The following is a 15,074-nucleotide window of genomic DNA, read 5'->3' on the forward strand; positions in this document are numbered from 1 at the left end:
CTCTTTTGTAGGATTTGTTCTTTTCCAGTCTTACATGTTTTCTGTTTGTAAGAGGATTGAGCCTAAAAGTTTGTTCACAGATCAGAAGATCAGAAAAAATGTAAGAATCTTAAATAGAAGTGAAAACAGGCTCAGTTCCCCTCTGCTTCCCCTCTTTCCTCAAATGCAATTCACGGGTAAGCCTGATGTCTACATTTGGTGGCTGAAAATACAAAGAAAACTAACAAGGCTGCCACAAAAGGATGTTCATCCTTCAGTTAATTCCTGACATTCGTGGCGGGTTTGAGATGCCTGTCCTTCAACAATGGTGCAGTGTTTGTAGTATCCGGGTCCAAGGAAAGGCACACCAACATTTTTCACTGCTGGATTGAGCAGTGCAAAGCTGGAGCTGGTGTTAATCGTGGTTGCTAACAGCTTCTGTCAAAGGTTTTAACTTTAAACTGACCTGGCTTTGAGAGCAGCTAGGTTGTAATGTAGTCAATACCTGTGAAATCTTTCTGTACAACAAAAACCCCACCAAAACCACCCCAATTTATTTGTAAAAGAGAGAGGAGGAAAAGAGAGGCTCATTACTTCCTTTAGTATTTAATTTTGTGTTTTCCCTGTACGTCCATTCCCTCTGTTGTTCTTGTACTGGGGAGATGATTCCTTCAGCTGCCATTTGTTCATTTTTTTCCATTCAAGCTGCTGACCACTGTCCATGATTCATTTTCAGTTCAATGCGTGTTCTGGGAGATGGTATAAAGAAGCCTCCCATTCATAGGAGAAGGTACAAAGCCAACTAATGTGACTAACTGTTTTGCATTTGAATGTCTACTAACTCCATACTGTCATGTGAGGAAACCTGTAGTACCTCTGGGAGCGTTGGAGTTAGAGCTGTGCATCCCTCTTGGCTGCTTTCCCTCTCCAGTCTGACCCAGGGCAGGTTTTCTGACCCACAGAGCACCTGCTCAAGTAATTTTCTCCAGAATGACAGAGGAATCTCAGATATCATTTTGTTGGCCTTTACCATGTGTAAGATTTGGAGTTATGTTAAAATAGTTGTTTACCTGTGAACATGTGAGTAATTTGGATTTAAAGCACGTCAAAGCCCCCTGCCAAGACTTGCAGGAGGGGCAACTGGGGAGGTGAATGCATCAGACATGATCTCAGAGTTAGGGAATACTCTGCAGATCTGCAGCTGGTTGAATTAAATGGCTTTAATTCTTCTCTTTTTATTTTTTTTTTTAACCACCATCTTCCTAAAGAGTAGAAAATAAAGGGTTTTTTTTTTCTTTACTTCCATGTGTGTTTTTCTTCTGTATAGCAAACTTTCAGTTCCTCATCCATTGTGCAGACACCCATTTTCCCTCATATATCAAATAGGACACTTAAGTTTTGCAGAGCAGGCAAGTGGACTCTTCCACCTTTATACATTTTTAGGGTAAAATAAAAGAGAAGTTTAACCTCTGTCCTTCTCTCATCTCCCAGAGCCTGCTACCTCTCCTCCTGTGGCAGGTTAGCTCAGGATTTTGCTTCCTGTGGAATGGATGAGGTTACATGGGTCTGTAAACAAACTACCAGATTTCCACATATGGAAAAAATGTTACTGTTATGTTATTACCCAAAAAAATCACTCTGCCTTACCATGCATCAGCATAACTGAAGCCATATGAGCAGTGCTGTACAGTGCAGGAGAGGGCTTCTAAAAAAAGGATTTTGAAAAGCAGACCCAAGAAAGAACATGCTTTTTTACTTCTATGAAGCCACTTTATTTGCATCACTGTGCTGTGGAGGAAGTAGTGCAGTGCTCAGCTTCTCAGCTCATGCAAATGAACATCTTCATCTGGCTCTGGCTCTTCTCCTCCCTCCTCCCATCCTTCTGCTTCCCTTCCCTGCAGTTTTAGCCTGTGGGATTGTCACTATAACATGGCAATGGTCAGGTGTAGAGGCATCTTTTGAAGTGCACTATCCAGTGTAAATGTTGCATCATTTCTTCAAAGAGGAAGATCTCCTCTCCTTCATTTGAAAAGTGACCACCCAAGTATTCCTGACTTCTGCAAACAAGTCAACATATGCATAGCTCCAGTAGTCTTGGGGCCACAAAGCAGGTGGCTGGAGCAGGCAAGGAGAGGGGAAGAATGTATGGGACCTCCCTTGGGAGACTTTCTCAGCCTCCATCTAGTTTCCACTGGGCAGGTTTTACTGACCTGAACCCAAGCCCAGGAGTGCAGACTGAGAATTATGATGGAGATGCGTTTACTGTGGCCTGGACTTGGTTCTTTTATGTTCTCAAGCAAGTATTCCACCCCCCCAGCACTCATTAGTGCTTAGATCTGCCACTGGGATTTAGTTAGATGATGATGAAGTATGTGGAATTACTGACATGTTATGGGGAGGTCTGTCTTCATGAAGAACCCTTATGTTCCTGTGCTGAGAGTGACTGGTGAAGCACACCTGGAGCTCTGGGCTGCAAAGCACCAGTATGGCAGGTGTATCTTTGCTCACTTAACATCCTTGATAAAACAGGTAGCAATTAGCTGAACTCCACCATTGAGCACCAGCAGTCAAACCACACCTGAATGTTTCCAGTGCTATATACCGTGTGTGGAAACTATGTCAGGGTTTGGCATGAGATGATGCAGTCAGTGGTGTTAAACCTTCCTCTGTGTCCTCTGAGGCTTCTGGCACTCACACATCCTGGCCCAGGAGTGCCTAGGCTTGCTCTGCCCTTTCCATAGGCTCCTGGCCATGTCCTCTCCTTGTGTGGATGGCAGGCCAGGGGCTGGAAGCAGGGCTTCTCCAGGGCTGCTCTGGCAGCTGTGCTGATGCAAAATTCTCTTCAGATGACACATGTTTTGTGGATCCTTTATATGTCATATCTGACAAGAGATTGTTTTCTCTGTGTCTGCAAAACCTGCGACTGGGCCATGAGGTGACAGAGGAAAAAAAGAAAAACAACAACCCTAAAACAATGTCTAAGATAACAACTGAAATATTTGCATTCTGTATTTGCATCTCGTTTTCTTTCGTGATGCAACTTGGAACTCTTTCGGGGTATGGGAGCTGAAAGCTTTTCTAGTCAAAGTACTGTTTGAAGGACTCTTGATTTAATCCCAAGTTAATAGTATGACAAGCCTCTTTTTTCTTCAAACTTTTTTCACTGATTTGCTATGCAAATCAAAATAACTCACCTTATTTGGCACATCTGTAGCCCGAGGTTATTAATACTTGTATGGAGAGAAAGTAAATGATTAAATATCTGTAAGGGATTCTCTTTCTTGTTTGGGGATGAGAGATACCAGAAAATACTAATCATTACTAACACAATGGCTGCGTGTGATTACTTATGCAAAATTGACTTTGGTGTGTTTCAGCCTCATTTTCCCCCAAAACTTCTCTCCCCACGAGGAGCAATTCTCCAGTATGTTATATACTTGCTGGTGGGACCGGTTTGGGGGAAGCATAGGCTGTCCTTCTACCCCTTTGGTGGTGACCTCAGTCACTTGGGGCACTCTGATGAGTTCTGGCAGCCAGAAATATATAATACCACTGCATTATTTCCGAGTTCGTTGGGGGGATTGCAAGATATGCAAGAGTAAGAGTCTTTTAACATTCCCCTGTTCCTTTAACAATCCAATAATCACAACCTGTTTCCTTTCTTTGCCTCTTTTGATGTTCCTAGTTTGAGCTGGTGTCCCTCTGGTGTACAGTTCATTGCCACGGGTCCTGACTTTACTTGTAGAAGGTATGGTATAAATAAATGTGCAGCAGCAGCACAGGAGCACTGCAAACACCCTGTCGTCAGCTTTTCGTGCGTCACCTTTCCACTGCTGCTCTGGCTGAAGCCTGCACGTGTTTGTTTGCTGCTTCTGCTTTTCAGCAATTAGACTTGGGAATGGGTCTTCTGAACTGGGGTGCAGGTGAAGGTGGTGGCTGCTTTTCGTTGGCCTCGAGCACTGAAGCTGCACTTTTGGTTTGAGCTGCTCTATTCCATCCTGACTTCAAGGTGTGTTTCTGCAGCAGTGACCATAGTGGTGATTGTGACAGCCAAAGAATCAAATCTTCATGTGATGCAGCACTGCATTGTTCTGGTTGGATCTCCTGAAGGATTTAAGTTCCTACAGACTTGCTCTTTTTAAATTGAAAGATCTAGAGTCTTATCTTTCAAAGAGAATGATCATGTAAAACTTCCTGTGAAAACCAATCTAATAGCCACAGATGAAAATTTCCCAGGCCCTTGAAGCTTGCATCTTCTATAGAAAGTCCCAGAGCTGAGACTGATGCTTGCTGGTCAGATCTTTACCTGGTACTGCCTGGCAGCCAGTCTCTCAGAATGTGCAGCTCTATGGTGTTCCTCTGGCAGTTCTTGCGGGTTGTGGGTAAAGCTATGAAACTTTTTTTATGAAGTTGAGGTGTTGAGAAAGAAGTTAATCTGCCCCTCCTGTTACAGATTTATTTATATGTGATCTGTGTACCCTGTTCAACAAGTTGCAGACTGGTATCACACACTGATAACTATTTTTTTGGGCTAATATTTGCAGTTTTGGGCTGTTCGTGTGACAAGAAATTTCATGGGGTTTTTTTTCTCTTCTATGTAACATCAATCTTACCACCTTGGTTTGCAAGAAAAGAGTATTCTTCTGCCCTAAGTAACCAGTAGAATGAGGGCTGATTTCTCTGCAGGCATTCTGTAATGCCTGCTATTGATATACATAGTTGAGCCAAATCTGCCAGAAGCAGATTAAATTGTAAATGCCTCAAATAAATCTTCTTTCTCATTAATTACCATGGAAAAAAGTCTTTAAAATATTAAATCTTCTTATTCAAGGTTTATTGCAGTTTTTCCTTTGAAGATGCATATTTGTCAGCCACTTAATGCTTCTAAAGGAATGCAGAACATTAATCACTACTATGCAAGTCTGCCTTAAATTTAAATTTCCTCTTGTTTCAATAATCTGTGCAGTCTCTAGTGTGTTTTTCTTGCATTTGTTTATATGTCAGCTTGTCGGCCACTTAGATGTCATGATTAGCCTGTGGTTGGGATATGTATCAAGGGTTGGGCTTGCTTCAAAGTGGCAGGACTTAGTGAATATCAAATCAAACATTAGCTATGGAGATGTGTTAGTGTACTGGGAGGTGAATCTGTCAGGCTTGCACATTAACCCAGACTGGCACTGCAGTGTGTTTATTGATACTTGGGCATCAGAGGCAGGAGGGTCAGAAGCAGAATATTAGGACCAAGCTATAACAGCTGGAGATAGTCACATGTGAAAGAGGGAGTGTTTTGTGGAGGTGAGAAGAAAGTGTATTTGCATCTTTATGTAGAGGTCACTTGTCTATTAGCAGCTGCCTCCACAGAGGTTGGCCAAACCTTTTTTTACTACCAATTCTGCCAATTAAAGTTTTAAAAGAATATTTTAGAAACAAAGAAAAGAAACCAGCTTTAGCAGAAAGAGTGACAGTATTGGTGCCAAAGCTTTGTGCAGTGGCAAATGCTAAGCAGATGCAGAGGATGTGTCTGCAGAGATGAACATGACAGGCAGCCCAGAGCTAATTTGGTGGTTGCTGGGAGGGTTGTTGGTCCAAGACAGGCAGCACTTTTCTGTCAGTTTGACAGAAAAAGCTATCAAAGTGAATTTTTGGAAACATCAAAATCTTTAGAAGGAGTGTGTCTAGATTTTTCCTGTGCACAACTCAAGAAGAAACAAAGAGCAGTAGGAAAGACCAGCAATTTGAATGATTGTTCAAGCAACTGCTATGTCTCATTAGAGGCACAAAGATGTCTGTTTGATCTCAAGAAAACAGAAACTGCTCCACTGCAAACGTGCAGTTGGTTGTTGAGAAGTAACATGCTGAGGAGTAACATCAGCTTCTCCCTGCACAGTTCAGTTAGTGACTGCTTGTGTTGCACACGTGAAGGTACTACATGCAGAAAGATGTTGGTCCCTAAGAGTTTGTCAGCATCTAACCTCTGTGGTTTCTCTTCAGTTACAGCCTAGAAGGCCTCGCTGGAGACTCTGGTGAGAACAAGAAGCCCTCTACAAACTTGGAGGCTTCGTCTCTGGGCTCCAAAGACCTCAGACGGGGTCCACTTGCCAGCAATCAGTGCGGGTCCCTGGTCTTGCTTACCGAAGAACTCGAGCAAGGAGAAATCAGAGACTACAATCACCAGGTAAAGCTGTCCAGATATTGTTCCATGTCTAGAAAATGCTTCAATGCTTTGGAAGTAATTTTCCTCAAGTGACAGTCTCACTGTGAAGGCTTCCACCCTAGATATAGACATATTTTTAAAAAATCTTCCATCTTTAACACGGAGGAATTCCCACTGTGTTAAATTTAGTACTTGGTTCTTTGGGACAACATGATGAGCAAAGTCTTAGGATGAAAACAGAAACTTCCTAGTTTACTTCCACTGATTTAATGAATAATCATGGAAAAGTCATTTACTTTTTAGCATTAATATAGTGATCCTATCAATTGCAGGTATAGTAAGGCTTCCACAATTAATGTTTACGCTGCCTTTTGCAGTCCTGAAATACACACAGGTACCAAGTATTAATTTATCTGCAAAAGTTTTCAGATTTGTTTTCATATCATAGGAGGAAGGTAAAGATTTTTTTTTTCCATAGGCATAACTAGAATCAAAGGTCTTGTTATTGTAGGTAACAGTTAAGCAAAATGTTAATTGCATATTTAGAAAATCTAGAACAGTATCTCTGGAGAGGAAGTCTGATAGCTATTAAGGATGGATGGGCCACAATATTATGAGAGTGTCTTGCTTATTTTTATTGAAAAAGCAATTCTAGCCTTAAATCCCATAAATAACTTTGATTCCTGAGTTTGACATTTCAGCCATAGCATTTTCTGGGTTCATGCCAGAATCAATCGCCAGCCAGTCTGTTTACCTTATAGAGTCACTGCTATACATCAAGATAGTGCATGGGTCTTACAAGATCTGGCCTGTAGAGCTATTTTGTCAAAACTCTCACGTCCTCTCTTGCTTTGAAGAATGGCATTTGTGGGGAATGCACTGCTGAACATCAAGATTTGTCCTGTGTTGAACCACAGTCTAGTTATGCTGAGTTGTAGGAATCACAGCAGTAGCTTCAATGGCCATCAGACATTGCTAACAAGAGTTAGCAATCTCTTGTAATAGCTTGCAAGAAAATCAAGTGCTCAGAGTCTCTCTGTTGCATAATTAGTTGTCTTAAAAGACAAAACAAAATACTTCATTTCACCTGTGTGACACTGTTTACATTTTTTGAAGTCCTTGCCTTTCTCGCCTGTTACCTTATCCTGGGATTATTCAAGGTTTCCACTGCTTGAAAGTGAAAATTCCAGTAAACACAAACACTGCATTGTGATCTGAAGTTGGGCAGGTGCTGTTGTTCTTGGCATACTTTCTCACTGTGGTTATTTTCTGTTCTGCAGATGCATCAAACATCACAGCCACAAGGATTTAATTTCTGTTCTTCCGGTGTTTCATCTCCACTGACCAAATCTATGTCTCTAATGTCAATTAGTAAACCAGTGCTGGACAGTGAGTAATGTAGTTTTCCCTTATTCATTCTGTTGTCTTTAAGATTAAGTATATCTTGCTACCTTCCCAAAGTAGAATTTGCTGGTACATGCTCTTGCTTTCCTATATTATGTGAAATATGTTTCACTGCTGCATGGAGTTGTGGGTGGAAAGGCAGGACTTATGCTCTCTAGGTCCATATTTTATTCTTCCCAGTGTATCCCTGGTATTTCCAGTACTATTGGGTTTCTTTTGTCTTCTTTTAGGTTGTTTGCTTTTGGGATTTTTTTCTTAATTCTTATGGAAACCAGAGATTCCATGTCTTGGTGTCCTTGAGGAAGTTTATTGCTATTTATTTTGAGTTAAATATTTGGGGGCAGTTGGGTATAATTAATTTAATCTCATTCCTGAAAAAATAAAAAATAAAAAAGATGATGAGGTGAAATTATTCAATTTAGCTTAATTAAGATGTTAACAAGTATTTAATTTTGAAACTTCACTGAATTGATTCTTTCAGCTGAAAAAGGGATTGAAGAGGCTGCAGCTGGATGTGCTTAGGAAGGGCCATGTTACATGTGTTCATTTTATTGCCAGCCAGAAACCACACTGACGTTTCAGATCATGTCTTGGCAATAAGTGACAGTCTCTTATCTTTTCCTACTTATTAACCTGCTCCTTCCATATGAACAAGGGAAAGGTACTTTTAAGAAAGGTGGTTTGTTCATTTAGGAGTCTTGCTGGGGGAAGCTCACGGAGATTATGCTTCGTAGGAGACGGATTTAAATTCTTTGCTGTTGTTCTTCCATGATTAATAAGCATGTGGCCAAATGGATGTGTTCCCCAGCAACAGTAACCAAAACTGGTAGATCTGTCCCATGGAAAGGCCACCTCCTGCTCTCTGCAGTGGTGCACCCTCTTTCCTGCTTGAGCTGAAGGCCTTCATTTTAGGTTTTTCAAAGCAACCAATGTATTGGCATTGCATCGAGTTGCTAACCAAACAGCATAAATAACTCAGCTAGCTCCCAGAAAATGTGGCTAAGAGAGCATGGCTGGCTGAGGCACATCTCCCTCTCCCCTGAGACTTTCCTTCAGGCCCATGGCAGGAGGATTTGTGCCTCCATCTTGGTCAGGGATTCTCTTCCCAACTCTGACACTTTCCTGACTTTGGAAATTTCAGTACCTCATGTCATTCTTCCTCAGTCACTTTGAAAGAAGAAGAGTGGGGCTTGGGTTGTGACCACAAGTACATGTGAAGCAGCTTAGTGCCTATTACAAGAAGGTCTCGGTGTATATAAACTCTTGTATCATCTAGCTTTGACATTCATCTTATTGCAGCAGAATACTTCAGAATTATGCTGGAATAAATACTTGATTATATGGGGGTCAGTTATAGGAGAACTTTAATTTTTTTTATTCCACTCACATAATTTTATGTTAGATGTTTTAAAAAAAGAAAACATTCTCTGATCCCTGCAGATGTGTTGGAGTGGGAAGAGAAAACAACATGCTCTGCACAAAAGCTTCAAAAACGAAATCCAAATTAATAAACATGTGGAGGGCTTTCTCTTACTTTTCCTGTTTATTCTCATATGCACTGAGGCAGGAGCAATTTCCAAGACCGAGTTTCTAGCCTGCACTCCATCTGATGGCTGAGATGTTCCAAGAGCTGCTGTGGCCATTCACAACTGTTAATCCTTCAGCAGTTTATAGAGGGAGGTCACAAGAGCTGTTGGCTGGAGTGCTCGGAAGACTGCTTTGGGCTTTGGAATAGCAAATTTCCAGTGTGGAGCATTGTTATAAAGCCAGGAACTGCTATAAATAAAACCACTGAAATGGAAGTTGAATTGAACTGTGCTGGAGGAGGTGGCTCTATTTACAGTAAAGTATTATTGTTCATCTTGACTTTTAGTCTAAATAGACAGTAGACTGCGGAAGAAAGAAAGCAGTGTTGCCTAGTCATGTTCTTCAGGTCTGGGACACTAGAACAACTCCTTTCAAAGGCAGTCTAAACAAAATTAATATATGAATCTTGCTAAGAATTCTTCAATTTAAATGCCTTTCATTGGGTCCCTCTAGGGTTGTTCTGCTTATGTTGGAAATGTGTGCACATAATTTCAGTCAAATCGCCTCTAAGCCATTGGCATTTATGACTAATGGCTGAAGGAAAATTTCAGGGGAGTTTGCCTTGCATTGCTTTGGATAGTCCTTGGATAGTATTTTTATATCCTGCATTCAATTTGAGGGTTTGATATGAGCAATACAAAAAATTCTTTTTGTGTGTGGCTGAAAGGACATGTTTTAGTCAAATAATAATTACTGCTTCTTTCTCTTGGAAGTTAAATACTGATAAAGTCTTCAGCCTCTTTTCCCCATTGTACAAGCTAACTCATTTATCTATGCTATGGAATGACTTCAAAGCACTGAAAGATGTTTACTGCAGGTGCTTCATGGAGGGCCCTTAGGTCAGACCTGTCCCAGAAACAGTTTCCCCAGTCATTGTTCCCAAGGACACACTGATGGACCCTGTGAGTGATGGGTATCCAGCAGCCTGACATTGGTCAGGCCACAGCTCACAGGTTTCCACCTGTGCCTGTACAATGGGAAGATTTGAGAAATACAACCCCTGGACATCCCCACAAGAGGCTGTGTAGCAATTTCAGTTAAAAGTGGCTAGCTGGCTCCTACATCTCTTTTTTTGGAGTAGATGGTACTTAATCAAGAATTGTTGCAAAGCTGCTATGCAAAAGCTGCTTTTAAAAATAAATTATGGGAGATCTGATGTCACAGACTTGTCCCTGAGTTTGGCATTGTTTGGCAGACATCTTCCAGACAAGGACAGAAGAAGGGTGCAGAGGGGCTTTCTTCATGTTTAGGCAGTTTCTTTAAAACAAGGGCTGGGTTTTAGGAGAAGAGTTACTTGTTTGTTTTATTACAGAAGAAAAGAAAGGAAATTTAGGTGTTTCTTTCTTAAAGCTGGGAACTTTGAAGAGCATAACATGTTTGGGTTATTTTTAGAGATGGAAGTGACAAAAGTGACAAGAACCTCCCAAGCAGATAAAAAAAAAAAAAAAAAGACAACTATAAAAGCAGCACTTGTTTGTAAGTATCCTTGCTAATATCTGGCAGCTTTGCTGTGTCACTTAAGTGCAAAAAGCACCGTTAAAAAAACCAAGATCTTGAGTTGTTCTAGTTTGATACCCTGGCAGTTATTTCAGTGAAGCAGATGCCCAGAGATCCACACGGCGTTGTTGGCATTCTGTTTGGGAAAATAACTGTTTGCATGTTATCTTTGTGAAGAGGTCCTATAAAAGATGACAGTGGAAGTCAGGAAGGCCTTGAACCTCCAGCTATGCATGCAGCGAGCCTTGCATCCTCTGGAATCTGCACGTTCTCAGTTCTTTGTTTCTTGTGCCTTTTCTGAAGCCAGCTGCTTTGCAGACATTTCCTTTGCTTTGGTTTTCGTTTGCTTTGGCCGCTTTCCTCTCCTTTTTATTATTAAATGCATTTTCAAGCATGCTCTAATGTCTGCTGTTAACCCACTTCTCAGCCCAGGGCCGGACTCGACCATCGAGACGAATCTCCTTCTCCTTCAGCATCTCTCCACTCATTCCTAAGTCTAAAACTCTCTTTTCTATTGGCTCTTCTTCCAGTGATGATGAGGAGGAGTTGGATAGTAAGTAATCATTTTCTGTGCATTGCAGCCCTTATGGGAGGAGACAAAGGGAAATCTGGTTTTCTGCTTTAGACCTTGAAGTTTCACCTTGCAAACACTGAGCTAACCTTTCCATTGCATGATGCCTAAGAGCGTTGTCTTAGTGCACCATCATGTCTCAGCTGGTTAGTTTTGGTCTGTATCTCTGTGGCAGATAAATCATCTGCCACCCTGACCAGCAATATGGTTGTTACCTTTTTATTAAAACCAAAATACTTGTCTGGGCATTGTTGCAGTGCATGGAGTTAACAGAAGGGGTAGATCCTTGCTCTCTGTAGATGAGAATGAGGATGTTGCTCGGTGGAAGTAGGAGAAGAAAAGAGGAGAGAAGGCCTGATACTAAATTTTGAAAATCTTGGTTGCAGCTTCACAGTTGAAGCATCCAAAACTATACTGAGCAAAAAGCATGCATTGCATCCAAGCACCTTAAATTATCAGGGTGTTCATGTCTACTGTCTAGATCCTGGTATTACTGGAATAGTTTTGTTGGGAAACAAAGCATGGTAGCTTTGCTTTTTCTTCTGCTAACTCCCTTGCTTAAAAGAAACCAAATTAAGGCAGAAGATTGAATTAAAGTAATTTAGACTGCTCTTGTTTTTTAAATAAGCTTATCAAGGATAATTGAAAATGTTTCCTATTCCTTAAGCATGTTTTATGAGACTGTTGAAGTAAACCAGAGCAGATAATTCTCTAGCAAAAGAGAAAATTCGGAGCAGCTGCATTAGTTGGTTCAGATCAAAGGTTTGCAAGGAAACTAGCCCACATCCCTTGTGTCCATACTGGGATGTGGGAAATGGCTTTCCAGTCCAGAAATTTTAGTTGTTTTCCTGAATTTTAAAAAAAAACCTCCACACTCTCCTTGTTGTAGGTATCTAAATTCTCCTCCTTTCCATTCCCAGTCTTCCCTGGTTTGTTGCTTCCTTTGAGAAAGTCTTGTCATCTTCCTAGGTGTGATCTCTACCCACTCCCATGGTTAAGCTCCTTCCTCTTCCCCTTTGCTCTGTCCTTCTCCTTTTAACAAAACTCACAATTCGAGGTGCTCACAAAGTGAACAGCAAACATGCAGTTGTGTGTTGATGTCACACTCCCAGGGTAAAAAATGCTCTTAGCTAAATCTTAGCTACATTTTCTGGTGGTTTCTAGAGCACAAGTGTTATGAGGAGTGGCTGAGGGAACTGGGGCTGTTTAGTCTGAAGAAGAGGATGCTCAGGGGAGACCTTACCACTCTTTATAACTCCCCAAAAGGAGGTTGTAGAGAGCTGAGTGCCAGTCTCTTCTCACAAGTAACAAGTGATAGGATAGAGGAAATGGCCTCAAGTTGCAGTCAAGGGAGGTTTAGGTTGGATATTGGAAAAATTTCTTCACTGAACAGGTTGCCTGGACTAGGTAAAGTTAGGTTAATGGACTTGATGATCTTAAAGGTCTTTTCCAACCTAAACAACTCTATGATTCTGTGATTTGGGGTTTTGATCATTCTTCTGTTTGTTTGATTTGGGGATTTTGGGGGGGGTTGTATTTATTTTTGGTTGGGTTTTGTTTTGTTTTAAGCATCCAAGCAGTTAATGAATTTCTAATAGTCAGGTTAGAGTGTAGGAACTGGGGGGGGGAATTTCTGTAAGCCAGTATTTATCTTCTCTCCCTCACCAGTGCTGCTGCTAACAATGAGCATTTAAAATAATGTCAGATACTGTCTCAAACAAAAATGTTGGTTTTTTAACATGTATTTTATTCTCTCATATTTGAGGGTATTGTGGTGACTTTATATAAAGGTTGGTTTGGCCACAGCTACTCATAAGAGTGCTTTGACAATGGGCATTTTTCATGTAGTAATCCCAGACCGGTTTGTTTATTTTTTCACATCTTTAGGGTTAGTTTCTCATAGCAGGGTGGATGTGTTGGCATTGAGATTACACTTGCATTGTGGTTACTGCTCCTTAGCCTGTCCATGCCTGTTTTTCTCTAGAGTATGGAGAAGCAGTTTGCAGTTTTTGATATCATGAAATATTTAAGACACGGATTTCAGGTGTCTGGACAAGTCAGTCTCTATTTTTTAGAAAATGACTATGAAGCATTTGGATTTTTTGACCTACAAAAGTTTATTCATTGCCAGTGCTAAGGAGTTGTGAGGTGGTTTCTTTTGTTGACAACATGCTAGTCCATTTGCTGCTTTCTGCATAATGGACCTTGATGAATTATTTCAAGTCCATCTACCATATGAAATAAATTTGGTGGATGATGCTTAAAAGTTGTATTACCAACTTTTTCCCAACGTTTGGGATAGATGATTAATTAGGTTTAGATGAAAAGTTTTACAAGGGAGATATTAACAGGGATCTCCAAGCAGGGTTTAGATAATGGGGTGTACCTGCATTGTAGTTTCTTAATATGAAGAAATGATATTTCTGTCTTGAGCTGTGTTGGCACTTGAACCTGCTGTTAGGAAAATGCGCATTTGAGAATCATAAGGCATAATATTGCATGCACAGTTTGTCCTGAGGCACTCACTGCTTTTGGGCAGAGGACCATCTTTGCATCTGATGTCAAGTGGCTCTTTTGCATTCACCCTTAGCTTTAATATGTTAACAGATTTTGAAGCCAAAATATTGTTCTTCTTTTAATATATATACACAGAAGCCTTAATAGGATGATCAGTCATGCTGCTTCTTGAACTTCTGGTAGAACTGCGAACAGTGCTTGTAGTGAGGGTTTTTTGGAGACCTGACAAGCCCAGTTACTCTGGAGAGAGCCCTGTCCCCTGGATCATTTCATGCTGATTTTTCAGTATTCTTCAGTGGTTCTGGTAAATGGTGTCAACTACCTCATCTGCTCCAAATATATTGTGCAAGCAGGTTTCTTGTGGCATAAAGAGAATTTGTATTATTGGCAGAGCTTCAGCTTCATGTCAAAAGTCAGACTTTCCTCAAGCACAGTGTTTTGTGACTAAGCCTTTGGGCTGGTAATGTTTTGTGGAAAACCAAATAAGGCTTCCCTTGTTTCCCTTACTCTTTATGAAGTGCTTCAGAATTTTTATGGGAAAATGAACTATAATTTTATCAAGCAAAAAAGTTTTATACATGAAACTTGGATGTGTTGTACAATAGGTTCTTTCTAGTGGTGTATAAGTAGAAGCATTGTGGCAGAATGATTCTCATTTATACCTCTTGTCATTGAAGTGGCAGTTGTGATTCAGATACCCTGATTCACCAGCAGGTTTAACGGATGCACATCCTTTGCTTAACAGCTGAAGAATGATAAAAATACTGACCAGGCTTTCACCTCAGCATCTAATTTGAGAGCACCTAAGGATAAAGGGAACAGGCTTTATCCTGAGCACGTGAAATCTATTCTGAACACTCACTTCTGGAAAACATTTCCCCTTCCTCTTGAAAGGTCTAAATATGCTAACTATGTTTTTAAAAGCAGTGGGCTAAGGTTGCAGTCTAACATGTCACTCCCTCTCCCCTCCCATCTTTTCCAGGTACGCAGGCGTTCGGTGGCCCCACGGGTTCCCCAGTTCAGAGGTACAGTATTCTAGGGGTACCACGTCTCTTCTGCTGGGACTTCTGCAATGGGCTCTGCTTTGGACACCCAAAAGCCTTCCTGGCAGCAGTACACTTCAGCTGAAATCACAAGTTGTCAGGCTTGTGAAAAAATCAGTCCCCTATGGCTAAAGGCTGAAGACTGTTTTAGATCATAGAATATGAAAGTCTGTTCTAGGTCTTCTCTTTAACAAGGCTTGGTATTTATTCATACCTAATAACATACCAGATTATCTAATATCAAACAGTATCAGTTTACTCCGAGCTCTGTTTTACACCAAACAGAGTTGTTCCTCCTTGTGGTTAATTCTGTCAATATTTC

The 15,074-nt window shown here is 40.9% G+C and overlaps 1 protein-coding gene across 1 annotated transcript in view; it reads left to right on the top strand.

Moving 5' to 3' along the window:
* Window positions 1-15,074, top strand: part of AKAP13 (A kinase (PRKA) anchor protein 13) — a 68,348-nt gene that overhangs the window by 22,639 nt on the left and 30,635 nt on the right. Inside the window, exons 5-8 of the mRNA XM_008943433.1 lie at window positions 5,971-6,154; window positions 7,414-7,522; window positions 11,049-11,174; window positions 14,692-14,734. Coding sequence (XP_008941681.1) covers window positions 5,971-6,154; window positions 7,414-7,522; window positions 11,049-11,174; window positions 14,692-14,734 — 462 coding nt within the window. The remainder of the gene's footprint in view (window positions 1-5,970; window positions 6,155-7,413; window positions 7,523-11,048; window positions 11,175-14,691; window positions 14,735-15,074) is intronic.

This window comes from Merops nubicus, unplaced genomic scaffold (assembly GCF_000691845.1).
Source record: "Merops nubicus isolate BGI_N331 unplaced genomic scaffold, ASM69184v1 scaffold12617, whole genome shotgun sequence".
In the NCBI taxonomy this organism is placed as follows: domain Eukaryota; kingdom Metazoa; phylum Chordata; class Aves; order Coraciiformes; family Meropidae; genus Merops; species Merops nubicus.